General features: G+C 41.8%; 1 protein-coding gene across 1 annotated transcript; it reads right to left on the bottom strand.

Annotated features, from left to right (window-relative positions):
• Window positions 1-1,385: 1,385 nt before the first annotated feature.
• Window positions 1,386-9,148, bottom strand: SRP9 (signal recognition particle 9). The gene is made up of 3 exons (XM_084513448.1): window positions 8,956-9,148; window positions 5,826-5,894; window positions 1,386-3,893 (listed from the first exon to the last, which is right to left on the bottom strand). Exons 1-3 carry the CDS (start codon window positions 9,121-9,123, stop codon window positions 3,774-3,776), a joined length of 357 nt encoding a protein of 118 aa, XP_084369574.1. The 5' UTR covers window positions 9,124-9,148; the 3' UTR covers window positions 1,386-3,773.
• Between the last annotated feature and the right edge of the window lie 11,973 nt (window positions 9,149-21,121).

Below are 21,121 nucleotides of genomic sequence, written 5' to 3'. Positions count from 1 at the left end.
GACACCTCCATGTCTTGGGAATCAAATCACTATTAACATAAGCAAAGTGTAGACGTGGTTCTTCACAGACTAGACATTTCTTAAATAAAAAAAAAAAAAAAAAAGAAGGAAAAAAAAGTTGTTAGTGGTACGATTCTTAAAGGATCTTTACAAGAAGGCTCCTTAGATATGCTTGACCAAAACAACTTTGTTTCAGTCATTTAAAGGTACCCTAGCACAGGGCATTGTACAAAGAATAACGCTGTCTTCAACTATGATCCCACTCCCTTGGGTCCCCCACTAATGCTCAGTCTCTTGAAGAAGTCGGACTGTTGCAGAATCTGGTCTCTAGATGAGAATAATGTACATAGAAAATAAAAGCCACACGTCAGCTATTTGCTATATATTCTTTGTTCTACTTTAGATATCAAGCATCATTTAAAAGATGGCTATTTCTGTGTTATATCGTTCCCTAAGAAAGGAAAAAAGCACAGATACATTGGAGGACAATACTGTGATATCATCCTCACTTAATAGGAGTGAAGTGAGATTTGTTCTGCCTATAGCAAGAGGGCTAACATGCTTTCCAGATTATGTATTCCCTTATAAAATCAAACTATTGTAATAAGTAATCATCAAAGTCTTTCTGAGCATGTCAGGCAGAAACCAAGGTTCCTTCACATTTATTACAGCAAAACAGTAATATATACAGTAATATTCAGTAATACTACCCACTTTTTTACACTGCAGGAAGGAACTTAGGTAAAATACAATTATTTTGACAAGTTACAGCATTCTTAGAAGCACTTGTTTGACTTCAGTTCCATTTCCCATTTTCACAGGCTCAAGCACAAAAGCACCTAATTTTCCAGAATAAATCCGATGCTCTTCAAAGTGCTAGCTCAGGACTTTGGTAAAAAGCAAAGTATAAGCATCTCTAAACCCAAACTTTTGTGACCAATTGTCACTTCTACAGATAATTTAAGGATCTTCCTGCAATCCAGGATATGCTTATAGAACAAGCTATATATTCAGAAGCTGAGAATTAAACCCCCTAAAGGAAAATATCCATATTGTTTATCAAACTGTGCTCGCACAATGAAACAGTTGCTGAAGATGACTAAAATGCAGCAACAGAACAATAGAGGAAGAGAAACCAACTTTTTTTTTTTTTTTTTTTTTTAAATCATTCCACTTCTACTGCAAAGGTTACATATTACTGCACAAGTTACCTATCCACTCCCATAATTGGTGTAAATTGCCCGCTGGGAAACAGAAGCATTTGGTGGTAATGCTGGGCTGCCAAATTCAGTGCTTCAAACGCAGACAGAATCACTCAGTCTTTGGGGGCAGCAGCAGACACTAACCTGATTTTTCATCACACATCAATGGACACCTTCAAGTAGTTGGCAATACGATGGGCTAACCCATTGATAAAGTTTTATTATGAAACAGTGACTACAGTACAATGCACACATGCATACCATACTCTCAGCAAGAGCAAAAGCGAGAAAAAAAAGCTTTGAGTTCACAGCATTTCTGGTATCCTACACAGTACCGAAGTAGATGAAAAGTCCAGGATAAAGTCAAGAAGCATGTGTCTTTCTTTTTCTAAAGAACCTACAAAAAGCTTTTTTGTTTTTAAGCAATAGCTTTATCAATATTCTTGTTCATTATAATTGCATATTACCATCTGCATTTTTTCTGCACATATTTGAGAACAAGCCGAGTAACCCACATCCTTAAGAAAGTAGCATTAATATTTCTTTATGGTTTTACAGAAATAATTTCTAAATTTAGAAAACTAGACATTTCCTTGCATTTTTTCCTTAAAAACTGCTACTGTAATCCCCCCATAACTAGTCAACAGTGGTCCCCTCTAAAACCTGTTTAAGCCTCTCAGCCCCTTGGTGCACGAAGTCTGCCTGCAGTTCTCTCTTTCTGTTTCATCCTACAAGCACAAGCAAACACCACTCAAGCCTTTCTGTACCTTAGCTTACAGCAGACTTCTACACGATAAACCAACTTGTAAGAGATGGCCAAATATTACTGATGTAACTGCAGCCTTTATACCTGTCAACAGCTTAAAGCTTAATGTGTGACTTCCGTATAGCAACCATACATACTGTAGAACAGTGCTTTAGGTTATTAAATTACAACTGTTTAAATACTTAACATTTAATTGCAATATTTAATTGCATATATTAAGACAATAATTTGGAATACCAATTAAAATCCTCAGCATCACCGTTTAATTATGAACAAAGCTTAGCATTCTCTCCAGATTTATCTGTATTTCAAAAAACAATCCAAAAGAAAAAACATTATACATAGTCATGCCTACATATTAGAATTTGGAGTAACCACCAGCAATTCAGCATTCAATTTTTCAACAGTATGCAGCACTGTATGATCAGCTGAATGGGTGGTGTTCTCATGCAATATTCAGGCCTCAGTTTTGGTTTGAGTCCTTGGAAAATACAGGAATTCCACCGCTTCTGTGTAGCTCAATTATTTTCATGTAAGTGAGAACAGGTAGTTATTTAAGAGGGCTGTTTTATTATATTTAAATGCCAGCACAGACAAGTCTTTGTACAGCTCTGTTTTGATTTCATGGCTTAATAGCATAATTACATTAAAAAAACATCTGGTTTTAGGTATGCAAAGCCTAGTCAAAGCAAGTATCAATTTCAGCTACTGGGTTGTCAAGCAAAAAGCCTTTGCAAAAGACAGCTAAAGTTTCCATCACCCTACCAGAGGCAACAATGGGAAACAAGTCTAAGCCACATGAGCACTCATCTATTTTTGTCAGTAGTATTTAAGTATTTATTAAGCTGTTTTTCATCCCTTTTTTCAGTTGGCTGACATCCATCTGCCACACGTAACATTTGAAAATGCAGTTAGCAAGCTGCTAAAATGACGACTCTGGAGAGTGTTTGGTTGCATTTTCCTATTAACATAATAGGCAACAGTTTCTAGAATTTGTCTTGCTGATATACTTTGCCTAAGGCAAGGATGCAAAAGGTTCCCCCTGCTAGTATAAAATAGTTCAAGTACTGGAAAAAAAGCTTCTGATATTTGATATCAGTATTTGCATAACAAGAAAAACTATCTGCTTGAATATTGCTAGGTAACTGCAAAAATCTATGCGTTACTTTAAGGTTTTAAATAGAGAAGTTTAATTATTCAGCCAATAACAGTTCTACAGACTGCATCACTGATAATGTTACACGACATATGACGAAGATCAGTACAAAGATCTAAGATCTGCTAGTGACCGTGTTAGTATACATTGGCAATTTTAACATTTCAATTCAGAAAACACCCATTCTTCTACCCTCCCCCCCAAATATATCATTTACGTAAATATTTATTAGATCCAGTCATCATGCTACAGTATTCGGTTAATGAACCTCACTGTAAGAATACACCAGCATAACATTTGAACACAATGAAATCTATATGAAATTTTATCATAACTTTGCAGAAATACATGTGTGGGCCATCAAAATCAGGCAATTTTGTACAGTACATTTGTAAAGATCTGTCTTCTTAACATACTTAGTGTGTTAGAATAGTTTCTTGTTCAATTCCCAAAAATAAATATAAGCTTTCGATTGAAAGCATTTATTCTCATAGTTTTCCAAAGTGGAGTCTGGGGAAGAAAATACTTCAGACTTGTCAGCTTGTCCACTTCAGTACATAGAAGCATCTCCTGTCCCACTATTCATTCAATTCAGAGAGATTTTCTTCCAGTGAAATATGACTGGAGCATTCATTTTCTTTTCAGCAATTCAGTCTGTTTCCATGGCAGCACTGCGGGATTCCTTAGACACCATGAGTCGCATTAGCTGGCTGTGGAATTTCTCGATCTTCTTTACGTCTTGTGCTTGGTCTGTTCTATACAGCAGACACTGTAAGAGAAAGTTGCTTAATATTAGATTTCACTTGCACCACTTTTATCCTGCTCATAGTTGCAACAAATTTGTGCCTGAACACAGAAGGTGTTCAGGTAAGTATTTACATGCTCATTTGTGGCATTTGGTTACCACAAGGCAGCACCACTACATGCCTACCCTCTTTTAAATTTTAAACACAGATGCATACACACTACATTTTCTCAGAGGTTCTTGCTTTCCATTTTAAAAGTAGTGAAGCTCATCATTTTGAGAGAGTGTCTTCTCTCTCAAAAAAGGTGCTACAACTTGCACTTTAAAACTGTCTTTAAGGACACCCTTGTTTAGGCTTAAAATCTACTATGCTTAAATAACAAAATTAACTATTCTGAAAGTGAATACACACCTCCAGTAACATACATGTAAAATCAGTTCAGTATTTCCTACTGAAGAGGATCCCCTACCCCAAGCAAAATCTGTTTGAGATAGTTCTAAATAGTGCAAATATCTGATAAAGAGAAATTACTTCACATGACAAGCCTGTAAATGCAAAAGGAACAAGAGTAGTATCAGTGACTGATCAAAAAAGGCCGCTTAGGGGTTTTTTTGCATGATGATAATTTCTTATGCTTGTACACCATAAGCATGACTGTTCAGGCCTATTTAATAATAAAACCAATGGTCCATCCTTCAGTGCTCTCAACACAGCACCTTTTGCCAGCAATAAACCATTTTAATTCAGAGCCAAAGAACAGAAAAAAAAAAAGTTTGATTTTTTCCTTAGTTCTGCAGTTAGCTGCAAAGAAACCCTCTCCCTTTATATAAAACAAAGGAACAATTCAAACAGTGTAACAGCCTCTCACGACAGGCAGCACATAAGAAGGTCTGTAACTGAGAACAGCTGAAGTTCACAAGTCAACTATCTCCAATCTTCCACTATGGAAGATTTCAACTGACCTGCCCTTCACTTATCAGTGCGCCATTTTCGTCACCTCACCCACTGTCAGCCCTATTATCCCATCAAGAAGCGTCGTTACTGAAGTTTTGCATCTTTCCCAGATGTCTGAAATACCAATGCCAGACTTTTTCCCAGAAAGGAGAAATCTGATCTTTCCAAATCTGAACCCAAGAGAAGGGCATACTACTTGCTGATGGTTACTCAGACTGCAGAACAACTTGGCTTTAACATCACCAGCACCAGGAACATGTTGCTAGTGTGCACACACAAATCCATTTCTACCTGCTGTCTACCATCTCATATCCTAACTTCAAATATTTCTAAGCACTATTTAGAACAAGAGCAATGCAGCTGCTCCATTGCCTTCTACAGCAACCACTGAAAGCATGCTGCAAAAATTCTGCGCATAGTAGCACAAGCTCTGCTGAATGCTTAACAAATGGTTCTGGCACCATAACATTATTTCAGAAGATGGGATTTCTGAAGTGCAAGCGAATCTCGCAGTTTAGTCTGATACCAGTCCAGCATCTCCTACTCACAAAGAAGCAGATAGCCCTACAGTTTCAAGTTATTACCACTCTGAGCAAGTTGAAAGGACCAAACTCTCACTAGCAAACAGCTGTTTGAAGATGATCCTTATGCACTTCAGTGGAAGCTACCAGCATAGTTCCATGAAGAACTTTCAAATGGAGAGAGGGTCTAAGATTTTTGTAATGCTTGTTTCCTTGTTTTCATAGAATCCTAACAAGACCTCTAAAAAACACTGAAATGTTCAAACTTCCACCGGATTATGCAGAGTTGAACACAGGTCAGCATGTCACAGACAGAAACTAAGAAAGTCTGAGCAAAGTTGGTGTTTTTTTTTTTTTATTATTTTATTTTAGAAAACCCTCAGGTGCTCAAGACAATGGTTCATAAGCTGACTGACAGCAAAGTGCCAGTCCTCGAGAGGTACAGTACGCCTTCTAAAGGGGACTGTGTTCTTTACTTACAGCTACGTCATCCGTTACTTTGATACAGAGGTTCCCATCACAGTGTCGGTATTTGAGAACAACCCGCACCTGAAATGACAAACATTTAAAAAGTTAACACCTATAGCTATTAACATTTATTAATTCACATCTATTACCATCACAACATACCTGAGGGAAGACTGCCCCAATTCAGACTGCCTGTTATTGAAGTTACATACTGCTTCACGGTTTTACTACCTCTTGGTGGTCCTCAGCTCTGCTGTCCACAAACCTTACAGCCAGGGTGGTTCAGAAGTTGCATCACCACATTTCCTTGCCTAACGTATTAAATCGGTATTACAGTAATGTCAGTGAGCTTTATGTGGGGCATGTTAAAAACCTCTGTAAGTACAGCAATGGCAGTTGCAGGGGCCTCAGTAACAGGTATTGGCATGACTCCTGCCACTTCCTTACAGGACACCCACTCACCACGTATCACACTTACAAAAAGTGAAAGAAAAGTTGTGTTTATAGACAAGAATCACTTAAGACAATAGTTCTATGTGAAAACTTGGAAAGGATAAATTGAGTGGGATACACTCACCATTAGGTACTGTAGAAGCAAAGTAGTAAAATATTGTGTAAATGCTGTATTTCCAGTCACTACAGTTAATAGCAACATTAAAGCCTATAGGCAAGCTTGAAGCATTATAACACTTTTAAAAGTGGAAAAGGGAAGATACAAGTATAACATTTTTAGAGTAATGAAAACCAGAGCACTGAAAAGAGTTCTTTGAAATTAAACTGCTTTCAAGACTCAACAAGGCTACATGTGAAGAAGTCAGAAAGCAAGCACTCAGCTTGTCACTAAAAATAATTCTTACTGTAGTAACCTGCCCTGAGATTCAGTCTACCCATAGCCCTTCTGGACTCTCAAATTACACAAGTTCTCCAAACCACCGTGATAAATATCAACACTCTCAGCATTTGACTGAGCATTAAATGCTTCCTACTGAATACAGGATTGGCCAAGGAGATTTCTTATCTACTGTTTCTAGTGTCAGCTAGCATCAGCACAGTATCTAGAAGGAAAGCAATTTGTGCTTTTGAGAACATTCAGAATTAGGACAACTGATGCTATAAAGAGATTTTTGTCATACAGTGACCTGCTGTATCATCAGCCACCTTGACTACAAAATACGTTTTGAGATTTCTGCTCTGCAATGGATCTCTTCGCAAGTTCATCCTTCTTGCTTAAGAAATGGTCTTCTTCTAGCCACAACAGCTGTATAACTACATTTCTCAACTGAGCAAGCCTGGAAGCATGACAGGGGCTGTTACAAACAGACATGGATGAATTATCTTGCTCCCACAAAAGGCAAGACCAAGCTTAATTGGCCCCAAAAGAACACAGACACATCTCCCACAGGTCTTCCTCTTCTTTCAGTTTCTTGAAAAGTGCACTTGTATGTGAAAGCTTCTCAAGCTAGCTCCCCTGCACGTTAGGAGTCCTCATATCCAGTCACTAGTGGCGTCCCCCAGGGCTCGGTGCTGGGGCCGGTCCTCTTTAATATCTTCATCGATGATCTGGACGAGGGCATCGAGTGCACCCTCAGTAAGTTCGCAGATGACACCAAGTTAGGTGCGTGTGTCGATCTGCTTGAGGGTAGGAAAGCTCTGCAGGAGGATCTGGATAGGCTGCACCGATGGGCTGAGGTCAACTGCATGAAGTTTAACAAGGCCAAGTGCCGGGTCCTGCACCTGGGGCGCAATAACCCCAAGCAGAGCTATAGGCTGGGAGAGGAATGGTTGGAGAGCTGCCAGGCAGAGAAGGACCTGGGAGTGATGGTGGACAGTCGGCTGAATATGAGCCAGCAGTGTGCTCAGGTGGCCAAGAAGGCCAACGGCATCCTGGCTTGTATCAGGAACAGCGTGACCAGCAGGGCTAGGGAGGTGATCGTCCCCCTGTACTCAGCTCTGGTGAGGCCGCACCTCGAGTACTGTGTTCAGTTTTGGGCCCCTCGCTACAAGAAGGACATGGAGGTGCTTGAGCGGGTGCAGAGAAGGGCGACGAAGCTGGTGAGGGGCCTGGAGAACAAGTCCTACGAGGAGCGGCTGAGGGAGCTGGGCTTGTTCAGCCTGGAGAAGAGGAGGCTCAGGGGCGACCTTATCGCTCTCTATAGGTACCTCAAGGGAGGCTGTAGCGAGGTGGGGGTTGGCCTGTTCTCCCACGTGCCTGGTGACAGGACGAGGGGGAATGGGTTTAAGTTGAGCCAGGGGAGTTTTAGGTTAGATGTTAGGAAGAACTTCTTTACTGAAAGGGTTGTGAGGCACTGGAACAGGCTGCCCAGGGAAGTGGTGGAGTCACCATCCCTGGAAGTCTTCAAAAGACGTTTAGATGTAGAGCTTAGGGATATGGTTTAGTGGAGGGCTGTTAGCGTTAGGTTGGAGGTTGGACTCGATGATCTTGGAGGTCTCTTCCAACCTAGAAAATTCTGTGATTCTGTGATATTGTGACTCTAGGGCCTACACAATCTTTTTCATAAGGGGGAAAGCAACTCCTGGCTGCACTGACATCCTTTGCAAACTCTTCACTTAATTATACTGCAGAGCATAAGCAGGTACAACACACAATTTATTACCAGGGTGGTGACTGCACATGAAGGGGCATTTATGCTAGCTAAGGGCAGACACACTACTTCTGGAGGTTCCTCCGTGCACCCTATTTTTGGTGAACGAAACCAAGTCTGTTTTGCTGATGTCTTCTCAGGTTTATGACTCCCACTTTACCTTTTGCACTGGTTTTTGCCCAAAACGTTTGTAAAACTGAAGTCTGCTCAAACTACACATCTGAGAAGAGCTACTAAAACCCGAGAGTGGTTATAGAACAAGAAATTAATTCCTAGAGCAACTGCTCTTTGGGAAACACCCCCCTGAAGCAACACCACAGGTAATAATACAACACATGACCTAACAAACGCTTTCTTTTACTTTTCACCGAGACAAATTCACAGGGACACGGCTTCACAGCCGAATGACACCACAGCGAGAGCTCCAGAGCCACCGGGCCGCCCCCGTCGCCAGCCGGGGCCTCACCCGAGACCCACCAACACACCCCCCCCGGGGCCCTCCTGGGTCTGGGTCTCGGCGTGGAGCGTCCCCCGCTCACCTTCATGGGGTCGGCGAGGTAGAGCTTCTCGGCGGCGCGGGTGAACTCCTCCCAGGCCTGGTAGTGCGGCATGGCGCGGCGCGGCGCCCTGCTCCCTCCCGTGCCACAGCCGGCGGCAAGATGGCGCCCGCGGCGGGCGGCGCGGCGGCGCAAGAGGCCGCCTCCCATTGGCCGGCGGCGAGCGGGCAACCAATCAGGAAGCGCGTGACTCAGCGATGGCGGCCCCGCCAGCGCGGCGCGAGGCCGCCACAGCGACCCCTGCAGGCGAGGCGGGGCGGGGCGGGGAGAGAGGTGGTGAGGGGGAGAGGCCGCCCGCGAGCTGCCCGCGGGGTTGCGGGTTCGAATCCCGCCCCTCCCCGGGCACCGTGAGGGTGGCTCCGCAGGAACCAGGCGGCTGAACCCGGTCCAAGTCCTCCCGCTGGAAGGCCCTTTGTGGCTCCAGGCTGAACAAAAGCGTGCTGGGGAAAAAAAAAGAAATCAACACGGGTGGCTCCGGGCCGCCGGGCTTCCAAAGGGCTCCGCCGGCGGCTGTGAGGGCGGCCGGGTCCGGCCCCAGGCTGGGAACCGCGGCGTTATGCGGGGGAATCCCGCTTTTCATGCATTTCGCGTGTGAATAAAGCATTTACACAACGCTGACTCAACGTAATCTCAGAAAAGAGAGGCAAATAAATCCAGGGTTTCTCCTGTGGCAATTCCCAGTCCCATTTCGTTAGGTGCCAGCTGGCTTCCCACGGAGCCAGCGTGCTGCTGCCCGCCACAAACCTGAAGTAAGGGCCAACACAAAACATCACAGCCCGCTGTTACCTGTTACCAGAAGCTCCAGATAATCACCCACCATTTCATGTTACTGTTACCGAACTGAGGAAACTGTGGCCAAACAAGCTGGAAAGTTTAGGGCAGATCTGCTGGTGAGGGGACAAATGGCGCAGACCATCCCAGTCTCTGCTAGCGACATGGGGAAATCCCAGCTGCGGTTATTTCAAGGCACAATAGATGTAGGGGAGAATGAGGAAACGTGGTACAGAAATAAAAGGGTGGATGGGAGGTAAGGGGAGAAAAACTAGAATGAATTTCCCTGAGTCAGTAAAGCAGAAAATAATTGTTACTGTGGAGATCAACCTTGGAAAAGTCTTTTGTCTGCGGTGATCAGACAGCCAAACTTTAATAAATTGCAACTTGTGGGTGTTATGTGGTCTAAGCAATTCTGCTTAAAGGGGTTTGCACCCATGTGTGAAGACTGAGCAGTGGAAAGGCTCAAGGCTTTTCTTTCCAGAACTGCTCGCAGAGTTTTGATGCAACACGGAGAACCCAGCTTCAGAAACTTTGGAGTTGTCTTTCAGATAATCAACAGCTCTAATCAGAGGTGATGTATCAATAGAGTCTAAAGCAATTAAGCCAAACACAGAAGCTAACCCAGAGGGAGTATTTCTCTACCATCTCACATTTTGCTCAGCCATTTGTAACTGCACAGTAGGAATTGCTTTTGGTGGTGTTTTACAGACGCACAGAGTTGTAAATATGTGCAAATGAAAAGTGTGGAGAGTGCACAACTTGTAACACACCTAGTTCATAGAACCATTGCTCACCAAATTTGGATCCAGGTTTTCAAGTGGGATGCGGATATTTTCTTCCTGAAGGACGAGTCCCAGTTTTGGGCTGTGTAGTCAGCAGCACCTTGGGGTTGATTTTCAGAGGATTTTCATTTTGACTCAAATGGTCAGGATCCTTTATGTGTCCTGTGATGCAAGAACTGGCTTAAGAGTTTGCCAATGCCCAGTTAATAGCCCCAGAATTCATGCAATATAACAGAGCTAATGTAATTAGCAATTTAAGCTAATGTAAGAGAGCAAGATTAGGGGGAAAAAAAAATGCATTTTTCTTTTTCCTTAACCCAGATGATTTTTAAGATCCATTTTAGGATGTAACTTCTCAAACTATTACATGTACAAAACTCTGAAGGTGACAAGCTGAAGCAGCCAGGGCAAGGAACAGAGAGGGATCTCTTATTTGACCTTATCTCTGAAGAAAATGTGGAGTGTCAATATGACAGTTGTAAACAGTCCTATGTACAGTTCCACATAGTCTGTTCTTGGCTGCAGACCTCAAGGATTTCCTATTCCCTTCCACCACCACCACCACCACCTGTGGATCCACAGTTGTGCTGCCCCAGCTGCTTGTAACTCTGAGCTGGGGATCAAACCAGTGACCTGATTTGGATTAAAAGTAGCCCTGTTTTAGTTACACTTTTAAAAATTGAGATCAGTTTATTTTTCCAGTTTATGGCATGGCCATAAGGACTGTTGTGCTGACACAGCTGTTGAAAACACACCTTTTTTGGTGGCAAGACAGGATTTAGGAATTCCTACTGTTTTTGCTGGCTTGCCACCAAAAATGGCAGGTTGTACGTGAAACCCACAGCTTCCCTGAAAGCAAGGCTGCTTACTGAAATCTTGAAAATTTAAAAGAGAGGCTATTTCTGAAAGCCAGTGAATGTCTGATACTTAGAGCTAATGTGCTGCTTCACTATATTGTTCTCATCTTGCTTGGAGAAGAGAACATTTTCTTGACATGTTTGAAAAATAAGTTAGACCATTGAGTTATTCATCTGTACACTGTATTTTATGTGTGCTCAAAACTGTATTTTTCAAGTAGGTTTCAGTGAAACTAGTAATAGTAAAAATCTTTAAATAAGCTCTTTATTTAGCGAAATAAAATGCTTGTTTTTCACTGTGTAAAGTGTTTGGTATTTAGCCAATAAAAAATTAGTAGTTAGAAAGAATTCTGCTAAAACATACATACTTATCTTGCTTGCTTTTCTAGGGCTCCTTCAGTCTTCCATGAAAGAAGTCATTCCTGCAGTCTTACAGCTATTTTATCACTAGTAAGTGAAATTTGGAGTGCTACAAAACCTTTTCTCATTCTCACCAGGTATATCCTTGCTATGTTCCCTAGACCACCTTAGATAATGTGTTTTTAGCTTGGATTTAAGGCCATAAAAAGCTATGAAGCAATCCTATAAGTACTTGTGTGATGAAGATTTTTCATGTGTTTTTTTCCTCAGGCCTTTCCCCTTCATCTAACCTGTGTGTACATGATTAATGATCTCTCTTTGATCAAGCTTCTACATGCATTGCCACTGCAAGTCCTGCTCTGTATAGTTATGTTCAGGCATCTGGATTCCACAACATAATTTCTTTAGGTTTTTATCTACTGTCTTCCTTTGCGCAAATGACAAACTGAAAGAAAACAGTGGAAAAAGGCTTTGTATGATGTCTTAAAATATTATCTACTGAGATCTCAAATTTTTGCAACTCCTGCAAAGTTCATGGAAACTGCAGCTGCTCAGCATCGCTCAGGGTTAGATATTTAATTTCTTGTTCTTTACATTAATGCTTGTGTTCAATCTAAATCAGGCGTCATATTCCTATTTGCAAGTGTTTTTTTTCTGTCCTGGATAAGGAATTCAGATAAGAGTATTAAATTCATTAAAATAGTTATATGTCACCATGACACACTGCTGGCAGGTAAAATAGGCTGGTCTTTCTAGCTAAAAGTAGCTTTTTATAAAAATCTCTGCATTATCATGTTAAATTATGGATGTGATGGGAAACAGTAGGACATACTCTGTTCTCAGTTATTTTTTTATATCGGTAACAGTTTAATAAAGAAGAAAATTTCATGCTGAGATGATAATCCTCTTCTTGGACCAGGAGCAACATAAAGTCAATGCAGTTATGCAGGTCTAAAAGAGTGTTAATGAGGAGTCAGTTATAAGGCAATTATTACTGCCAGGAATGCTTAATGCTTTAAGAAGGAGATAGAGGCTCTTCTTTCAAAATAGCTTCAACCCATCCCTCAGTGAAGTTAAGGGGAAAGCATGAGCACGGTGATTATACATTCCATTCTTGTGTGTCTATGTTCTAAAACAGCTTGGGATTTGTACTGTTGCAAACTTTAGTTATGTGGGGTTATTTTATGAAAGGATTATTTTATTTATTTGCATAAGGATGCAGATAGATCTTGAGGACAGGAAGCTGAGCAGTCGTTGACATCTCACTAGGTTCTGAACCTCAGTACCCCTGAGACACAAGTCTGCAGTCAGAAGTAGTTCGCGCTCCTGAATGGGTTACAACATGCCAAACCGAGCCACGGTTTCTTCACTCCACAGCTCTTGAAGGAACACAAAACATACTGCTGCTTTCTATGGGTTTTACATGTTAAACAACTTGGTTAATGGTTTTGCCAGACTGAACCAGGTATGATTAATTACATCAGTGCTAATTTCCTGCTTCTTTTGCACTCTTATCAAGTGATTCAGACTCATCCTGTCCTAAATGAGTAATTAAATATTAGTGTAGCTGAGCTGAAGCTGTTAAAGTGTAGTTCGTGATGCTTAAGGCTGTATGTGGACAGCAGGATTCTGGGGCTCTGTCCAGTTCATGAATCTATGTGCCCTTCCCAGCTAAGTCACAACTTCAAGTCAGGGTGAAACCTAAGTGTCTGTTAATCTCCTTCCTTTTCCCCAGTGCCCTTGCTCATATGAAAGGAAACACTCCAAAAACATCCCTGGGTTGTGGGTAACCTAAAGCCTTGGGCACACCGTCATCCACACTTGCCATACATTCCCCAAGGCATCATTGTTTTCTAGCTTGCTTTAACCACTTGAAAAAAGATACCTGTGATTTAATATGTTCTAATCTTACTGTATCACAGGGTGTTTATGTATGCACATGTCAATAGGCATTGCACTAGCCAGAGGGCTGTCCCTGCACATGGCCATGTTGCCAGCCTGGCCTTAATAGCAACTGCTGTTTCATTTTTGGATACTGTTCTGGCACCATTCTTGCCAAGCTCTTTGCTTTTGGTGGCTAGAAATATGTGTCCCTTTCTGTTAACTGGCCGGTTTACTGCCTTCAGCCTTCAGCATGTATTCAAATTATGTGTTGTCATGCAGGAGATGTATGTTGGAAAGCCGACTCTGTGTTGTCATGAGAGCAAAATAGCAGTCCTTTTCCTTCAGGGAAAAGAGGAGCACATCTCTTAGCCAGCTCCTGAACCAGTATTTCAATCACTTTGGAAGCAAACAGACACTTAGCATTAACTACTCATAAATTTCCAATCATCACTACATGAAGTTTCTGTGCATGCTTAGCACTGGGTTAGATCATCAGTTGGCACGAACTGGAGGTGCATTGATTTCTTGCATTAATCTTTAAATAGGAAAGCTCTCTACTTGATAGGCGTGACTTGAGGCTGGTTTACCTGTGATGTTCCTGCTGTCACGGCTGACATAATTGAATAGCACAAACCACGGGGATGGACAAAGTATATTAGAAGCTTATAGTGGTACCTTCCAAAGTCCTCTGGACCAGCGTAACTGCATCTGTGGCAAAAGGGCTTTTGGTACTTTTAATTCTTTGATTTCTAACACTAAGCTACGTGTCTCAGCCCATCAGATGGAAATGACCTCTTTCTTCCTAGTCTGCTGCAATGCTACAGCTTGGACATTCCAGGCAGGCCTTCCTGCTGAAAAGGGAGCAATACTCTTCCCACTTCCCCAGTCCTGTTCTGAGGGCAGCAACATGCAGCTGGTGGGCAACAGTAACATCCTCTGCTGTTTGTAAGGTACACTCAAGCCTATCCGTAATGTTTTGCATCCTCATTCAAGTGGACTCGTGATTTAGCTGTGTCAGTAAAAGAGATTGGTAGGCCCAGCCACTTTGCGTTGCCTTTCCCTAGGAATTAATGCCCTTTCATGATCTGTTTGCAGAGATGTTTTTTGAGTGCTCCTTAACCCACTTCAATCAATCTGGGTTAGCAAAACCCTCCTGCTTAATCCATATAAGCTATGCCTGGCTCAGGTTGACCAAAAGTAGGTTAGGGGGTGCCCACATGAGCCACTCCGCAGTCAGATCTGAAGAGGTGGTAATTTCCACAAAAAGAAGTAGGACGGGCGGAGCAGGGGAAGTGGATCTGAATCAGCAATTCCTTCCCTCCCCTCAGCTGCAGGCAGAAAGAGGATGCCAGCTGGGGCCCCGAGCTCCACACGTGGCACTGCTGGGCAGCTCAGCTGACAGCACAACTTCTGAAGCCGCAGTAGTGCAGCTGCTTTCCCATACACCCATTCTCATCATCACAGCATTGAGAAAAGCTTAGTGTGGACCAGCTGTTGCCTAGAGTGCACAGCATACCAAGGCCTTTGCAGACTCCTCACATACTTCCACTGGGATGTTTGTGCACGGTCAAGAGTTGACGCAGGTAGAATTCAAAAGCAGGTTTGAAAAGTAAGTGTCAAAATGCTTGGCGTTGGCATTGCTAATTCCTGAAACAACTGCAGGCACACACATTGGTCCTCTGGTGCCTTGTCTATGGCAGTTTTCTATAAAATATATCTGATACGGAGCTTGTGTGGCTGTTGGGCTTGCAAACCCACATAGAGCATACATAAAAGCTGGGATATGTGCTGGGAAGTGCTTCCTTACTTCCCGCATGTGGTGGTGTTGTTATGATCCCTGTCAAGGAGATAGCAAGTATTTGCCTGGCTGTTTGGTTGGCCTTAGCCTGCAGAGAAATTTTACCCTCAAAACTGTAAGTTTAGCATTTTCATAAGATTTGGAATATGTTAAAAATATCAAAGGAGATCTAGGTAGTGTGTAGGAGTGGGGACAGGGAGAATAACTCGTATAAATGGCACGCCAGGGGTGTGACTTTATACTGAAGGGCTAGTTGCTAACGAGATTTGAGATGTCCTAACAACTGCATTCTTGCTGAAGTTGTTTTTTTGCTCTACATTAGCAACTTTTACTGTTCTCTTCATCATTATTATTATTATTATTATTATTATTATTATTATTATTATTACATGAATGAAATACGTCAAATGTTCAAATGATCTTGCTGCCTTAGAAACAAATGACAAAGTTCCTGTTTCTTTCAAGAGGACCAGAAAAACCCATGCAAAGGGTTGTGAATGTATGAGGGAAATATTTACCACTGTCTCTGGTTTAGGACATGGAGGAGAGGATGAGGGGCCTTTGGGAAATTCGCAGTCTGATGTTGACAGTCCTTCCTTGTCTCCCTGCCTGTTACCTACTTCTGGGTAGGAAAGAAAGGGGCTGGGAATGTTAGCTGCTTGTTTTCTGAGAAATCTGTACTCTACAAGGCCACAGCCAATCTGTTTCCCCTTTATGCAGCAGGAAGAGATGAGGCAAAGCAGTGTGTGTGCTCATACATATTTCAAATCCTTTATTTTTTTCTTAGGGTTATTTTCACTTTTCTTTTAAAATAGGGCAAATCTTGGTGCCCTAAAGCTAACTCCTCTTCTATATAGTTTACTCTTGTTGATTTAAAGAACAGGAATCCTGAGGAAGATTTGTCAGTGTAGCGTTTGCTATGCAAAATTTACATGCAGCTGCTTTGAACTGAATTCCTGGCAGAAGTGAAAGGATTTTGAGGTTTCCAAATCTTAGCTGACTGCTGTTTTGTGCAGACGGAAATCCATCTGATACGTCCTTCTCTAAAGATCCTTCCTAGCCAGTAAGTGCTGTACAATCCTTCTCCAACCTGACTGAGACACATTATTGGTGTATGGAGGGGATGGGTCTGGACCAAGAAGTTAATTAGCTGTGCCTGGGAATGCCAGCTACTAAAGTAACTGGTTATTTTTTGAAGGGGGAGGAAAACTCTTATCTTCAGAGTTGAAAGCAGCAAAAACATGCAAATGTGTGCAAATATTGGTGCTTATTTCTCTTCTGTTGGTCAGCACTCTTCCTCACATGTGGGGCAGCACTTTTCCTCAACATGTGGGGCAAATTTTCCAGCAGTTCTGCTTTGTAAGTTGTATCTAGTCCTACCGAATGAGGAGCATTTGAAGGCTACTTGCAAATCAGGTGTTGGTAACGTCTCACTAGTTTCACAGTAGCTGAGAAGCCGTTGACACTGATAGTTTTTTTTGGTAATGAAACCATGATCTAATCCAGGACCAGCGGTAAACAAGTGGTTTGCTGTTTAGACATGTAGGGTAACTAATGCAATTAAGGTAATGCAGTCCTCTTACAGGTGAAGACTTTCCTGCGTTGACACAGCAGCCTCCTCACTCTTTGGCAGCAATGCTAACTTCAGTGTGGAAACTCTTCTCCTTAGGAGCAGGATCAATTCAATGCCCCATAAATCTTATTATGTATTCCGTTCGTTCCTCAGAGAAGTATCATGAGGGTTAATTATTTCTCTGCTCTGACTCAGACAGTGATTTCGTGCCAGAGGATTCTGGCAGTAAGTATAATCCTAGTGATACCCTCAGTGAGGAAACCATTGTTAACGATGTTGATGAGGAAGCGCTAATGGAAGCTGAACCAGAGCCTGATATAGAAATTGAGAGACCTAAGGCAAACAAAGGAAAGAGGTTGGAAACCTTGCTGTTTGCTGCCTTCTGCAGTAGATCTTAGGAAAAATAACTCTTTGTCTTCTTTCCCCTTTCCCCAAGCCCAAACACAGACTGCAGAATGCCTCTCCTGAGGCTGAGCTGTGCTGGAGGGAGGGAGGAGATATGCTGCTTAAGTGCTGGTGCTGAGCATCATTCCCTCGAGAAGCCATGCAGTGAGGAGCAGTTTTCAAATACAGCAAGTGTCTCTTCAGCAAAGCTGGGCTGCCAGATGGGGGCTGAGGCCCCTGTTCTGCCCATGTTCCACCAAGGCATCGCTCCAGAGCCAGTTGGCATGGAGAATTATAAGCACGTTGGCCATGTTACTCTGTTTAGGACCAGTGCTCTGGTGCATGAATAAAATATATTTTCAGCTCTGTTCTTCTCTTACCAGTATTTTACAAACTCATGATGAGAGACCAGTGACATCTACCTGCTGTACAACTGTTCTGTGAGGTGCAGAAAGGCTCCCTGTGCAAGTACACAGAGGTAAGCACAGCCTAGTCTGTAAAAAAATTATTTCCCATGTCCCAAAGAGATTATTTTCCTCTCCTACTCCCATGTGGTTTCTAAGGCCCAGTTTAAACGCATACAATGACATAAGATACATAACTATTTTCCATACATGGCACTGGTTGTTCAGCAGGAAGCATTCATTGCTTTAAGACAGTACTGAAAGGGATTCTGTTCTGCACTCCAAAAGAGAAGCAGACAGGATTATCTTGTGTCACATCCTTCTTCTATTAGTCAAATGGTGAGATCAGACATCTGAGTTGTTTCAGCCTATGACCTTACCCCATGCTTCCTGACAGATCTCACAGCTTTTCTTTTGTCTCTAGTATATATGCAGGATCCTCCAGTCCCTGTAACACACTGCATTCTTTCTTGATCTTTTTTCCTAGTATCTTGGACCTCTGGGAGATCACAACTTTGCCTTGATTTCTGTGTGGCTGCACTGCCTTAGTTTGGATCCCTCCACTAAAGGTGCTTAAAAGTATTCATGGCATTCTCCAATGTTTCTTGCTGCTATTCGACTATACAGTGTTCTTTTAACTTGCATTCTTCCTGTATGACTCCAGAAGCAGAACAGCAGTCTCTAATGTGACACTGACACTATGGCCCTTTATAGCAACCAGCGGTTTACGCATTCGTCATTCAACTCACAATCAGCTTTGCTATCTCTGTCATCTTACCGTTGCTCTCTCATTCTCTAACATGCTTAATTTTCTTTAGGCTCAGCAGCTGCTCCCAGAATTTTCACCGAAAACAGTTTTCAGTTCTCTAGCAAGGAATGTCAGTAGCTCTTTTTTTTTTTTTTTTTTTTTTTTTTTTTTTTGGTCTCCTGTTTCATGGTATAATATAGTTTTCCTCCTAATTTCCTTTCTAATTGCTTCTGCATTTTCCTTTAACAGTCTGTGATCTCCAGCAGCATGCGTTATGCCCCATGAAATCTGGACTATGTGACTTTATTATTTCAAGCATCCTTGTAAGCCATACCCAGCAGTTGTAGCCTTTCTTTTTGTGGTTGCATTCAGAAACATTCTCTTGTGTTAGCTGACTGACATGTATCCCCAGCAGTTCTCAGCCTTCTCTGTTTTTTATCATTATCCTGAGGCCCAACACTTGCATTTTGTAGTGTTGTGAGGCTTTCTTAGACAGCTCTGTCATGGTGACATCTCATCTGTTTTTCTGTATTACCATGAGACCTTTCTTGACGCAGATATCTTGTTCAACTTCCCTGATGTCCCACAGCACTACACAGCTTTTTTCTACAACCTCAGCAACTTTTGTGGTTCTCTGATATCCCCTGACTGTTATCTGTCTCTCTTTGATCTTCCCAGCTGAATCACAACACCCTCTTACCATCTCTCACCGTATCACCTGTGATCTTCACAGGCACTTCTGTCTCATTAATGGCTATTTCCACAGTTTTCAAAAGATTGACTCAAAACATTTTCACTAATCTAAGAAAGTAAACAATCATGCAGCCAAAAAGGACTTCATTATTAGCTGTTCAAGCATTCACTTTGTTTCTCGGACAACATTTTTTTAAGAAAATACATATCTGTCTCAGTGAATTTTGAGAATAGGACATCATCACAGCATTCGCAGAAGTGTATATCAGCAGTCTGAGCCTCTTCAATAAGTGACTGAGCAAGGTGTCAAAGGTTTTATATCATGATTAGCTTGCCCAGGGTGTAAAGACCCTGCAGAGATGAAGACTGGCAACACTGTTGAAAATTTGATCTGTAATAACAGTGCCTTTTCTTCTCTTTAATAAGGTGGATATCACTGTTCAATGCAAATCAACCTAGTAATGTTTGTAAAGTACTTGAAATATTTGGGTGACTGGTACTATAGAAATTTAGACTGTTGCTATTCTTATACGTATATATTCTTAGACATCTTCACCCATAAAAACTAATAAGACTATCTTGAGTTTGCTATAGTTTGGCAATTTTTACTTGCCTGCTAGTTGGCCTCAAAACCTGTTTGAGATTCAAAGTTTTAAAACAGAAAAAAGAAACATTCTGAACTTTATGAAGCCATGGAATTGGCTTCATTCTGATATCTTTCCTTTTGAAAATAGATGAGCAAGAAATAATGTTAATTACATTTCTTATTAGATATTCAAGTAGCAACATCATCATCACCAGACTCATCTCTGTTGGTATTGTGTAAGCTAACTGCATCCATTCTACATGGATATCATTACAGAGTGAATATTCCTTCATAAAAATTCCAACTCTTGGCCATGTTTCTATATTTCAAATCTCTCCCAGTGCTTTGATTCCAGTAGGAATCCTAAAATAAGTTTAAGTAAGTTTGTACCTGTAGCTTGTCATGTGCAAACATGCACGCTTGTTCCTGGTTTCTACTAATAAGGATTATAAAAAATGATACAGTGGTGCGTTAGTTTTATTTAGTTCCTGAGTCAACCATGCTTTTAGTTATTCCCAAAGTTAGACAGCATGTTTAACTGTGTAAGGGCTGCATTACTTTATTTCCTTTACTGCTTAAATTCTAAGGCAGTCAACAGTACTTCAAATATGGATTTATTACTACTTACATAACCACTGAACTGCAGGGAAGGGAGGATGAAAATGTTACTGAGTGCTGGGGTCAATTTCTTTTCACATGAAAGCACTGTTTAGCAGAAGAGGAAGAAACTGAACCTGGTGCCAGCTATTTTTGCACTAGCCAAGTCCTGTAATCAGAACTGCATGGGGACTGTGCTAACTTAACTCTGCAGTAGGGTAAGGTTAGCTTAAGCTTGCATATATACATGTATGCTTCCACAGGCCCCTGGTCCATCCCTTCCTTTCCATTCCATTTCCCCTCCTCAGCCTCTTCTGGGGCAAGTGCAGAAGCCATCTCAGCCACGTGGACATCATCAGGTGAGGTCTGTGATGGTCACTATGTGACTGTTTTGCTGAACCTAATTCAGTGACGGATCCAAATTAAATCATGGCATAGCTGGATATAAATCAGATTTTTATTTATCTATCTATTTATTTAAAAACTGAACTGGATCTAGCATCTTTTCAAACATGGAAGTTTTCAGAGGAAGAGAAAAACAATATATGTTGAATATAGTTGATATTACTTTTGCATCAGGTAGATGTTTGGGTTTTATTTTCATTTCTTCCCAGTAGGAATTTCCCTGGAGTGAAGGATTCCCCTGTGAGTGCTGGGAGGACTTGACTGGCTTCTTTCCAGACACAGGCTGTCATTTTAATGTGGAGG

The sequence above is a fragment of the Aythya ferina genome, assembly GCF_964211825.1.
Source record: "Aythya ferina genome assembly, chromosome: 3".
Taxonomy (NCBI): Eukaryota; Metazoa; Chordata; class Aves; order Anseriformes; family Anatidae; genus Aythya; species Aythya ferina.
Note: the sequence above shows the minus strand (reverse complement) of the source record. Positions and strands in the feature narration are given on the sequence as shown.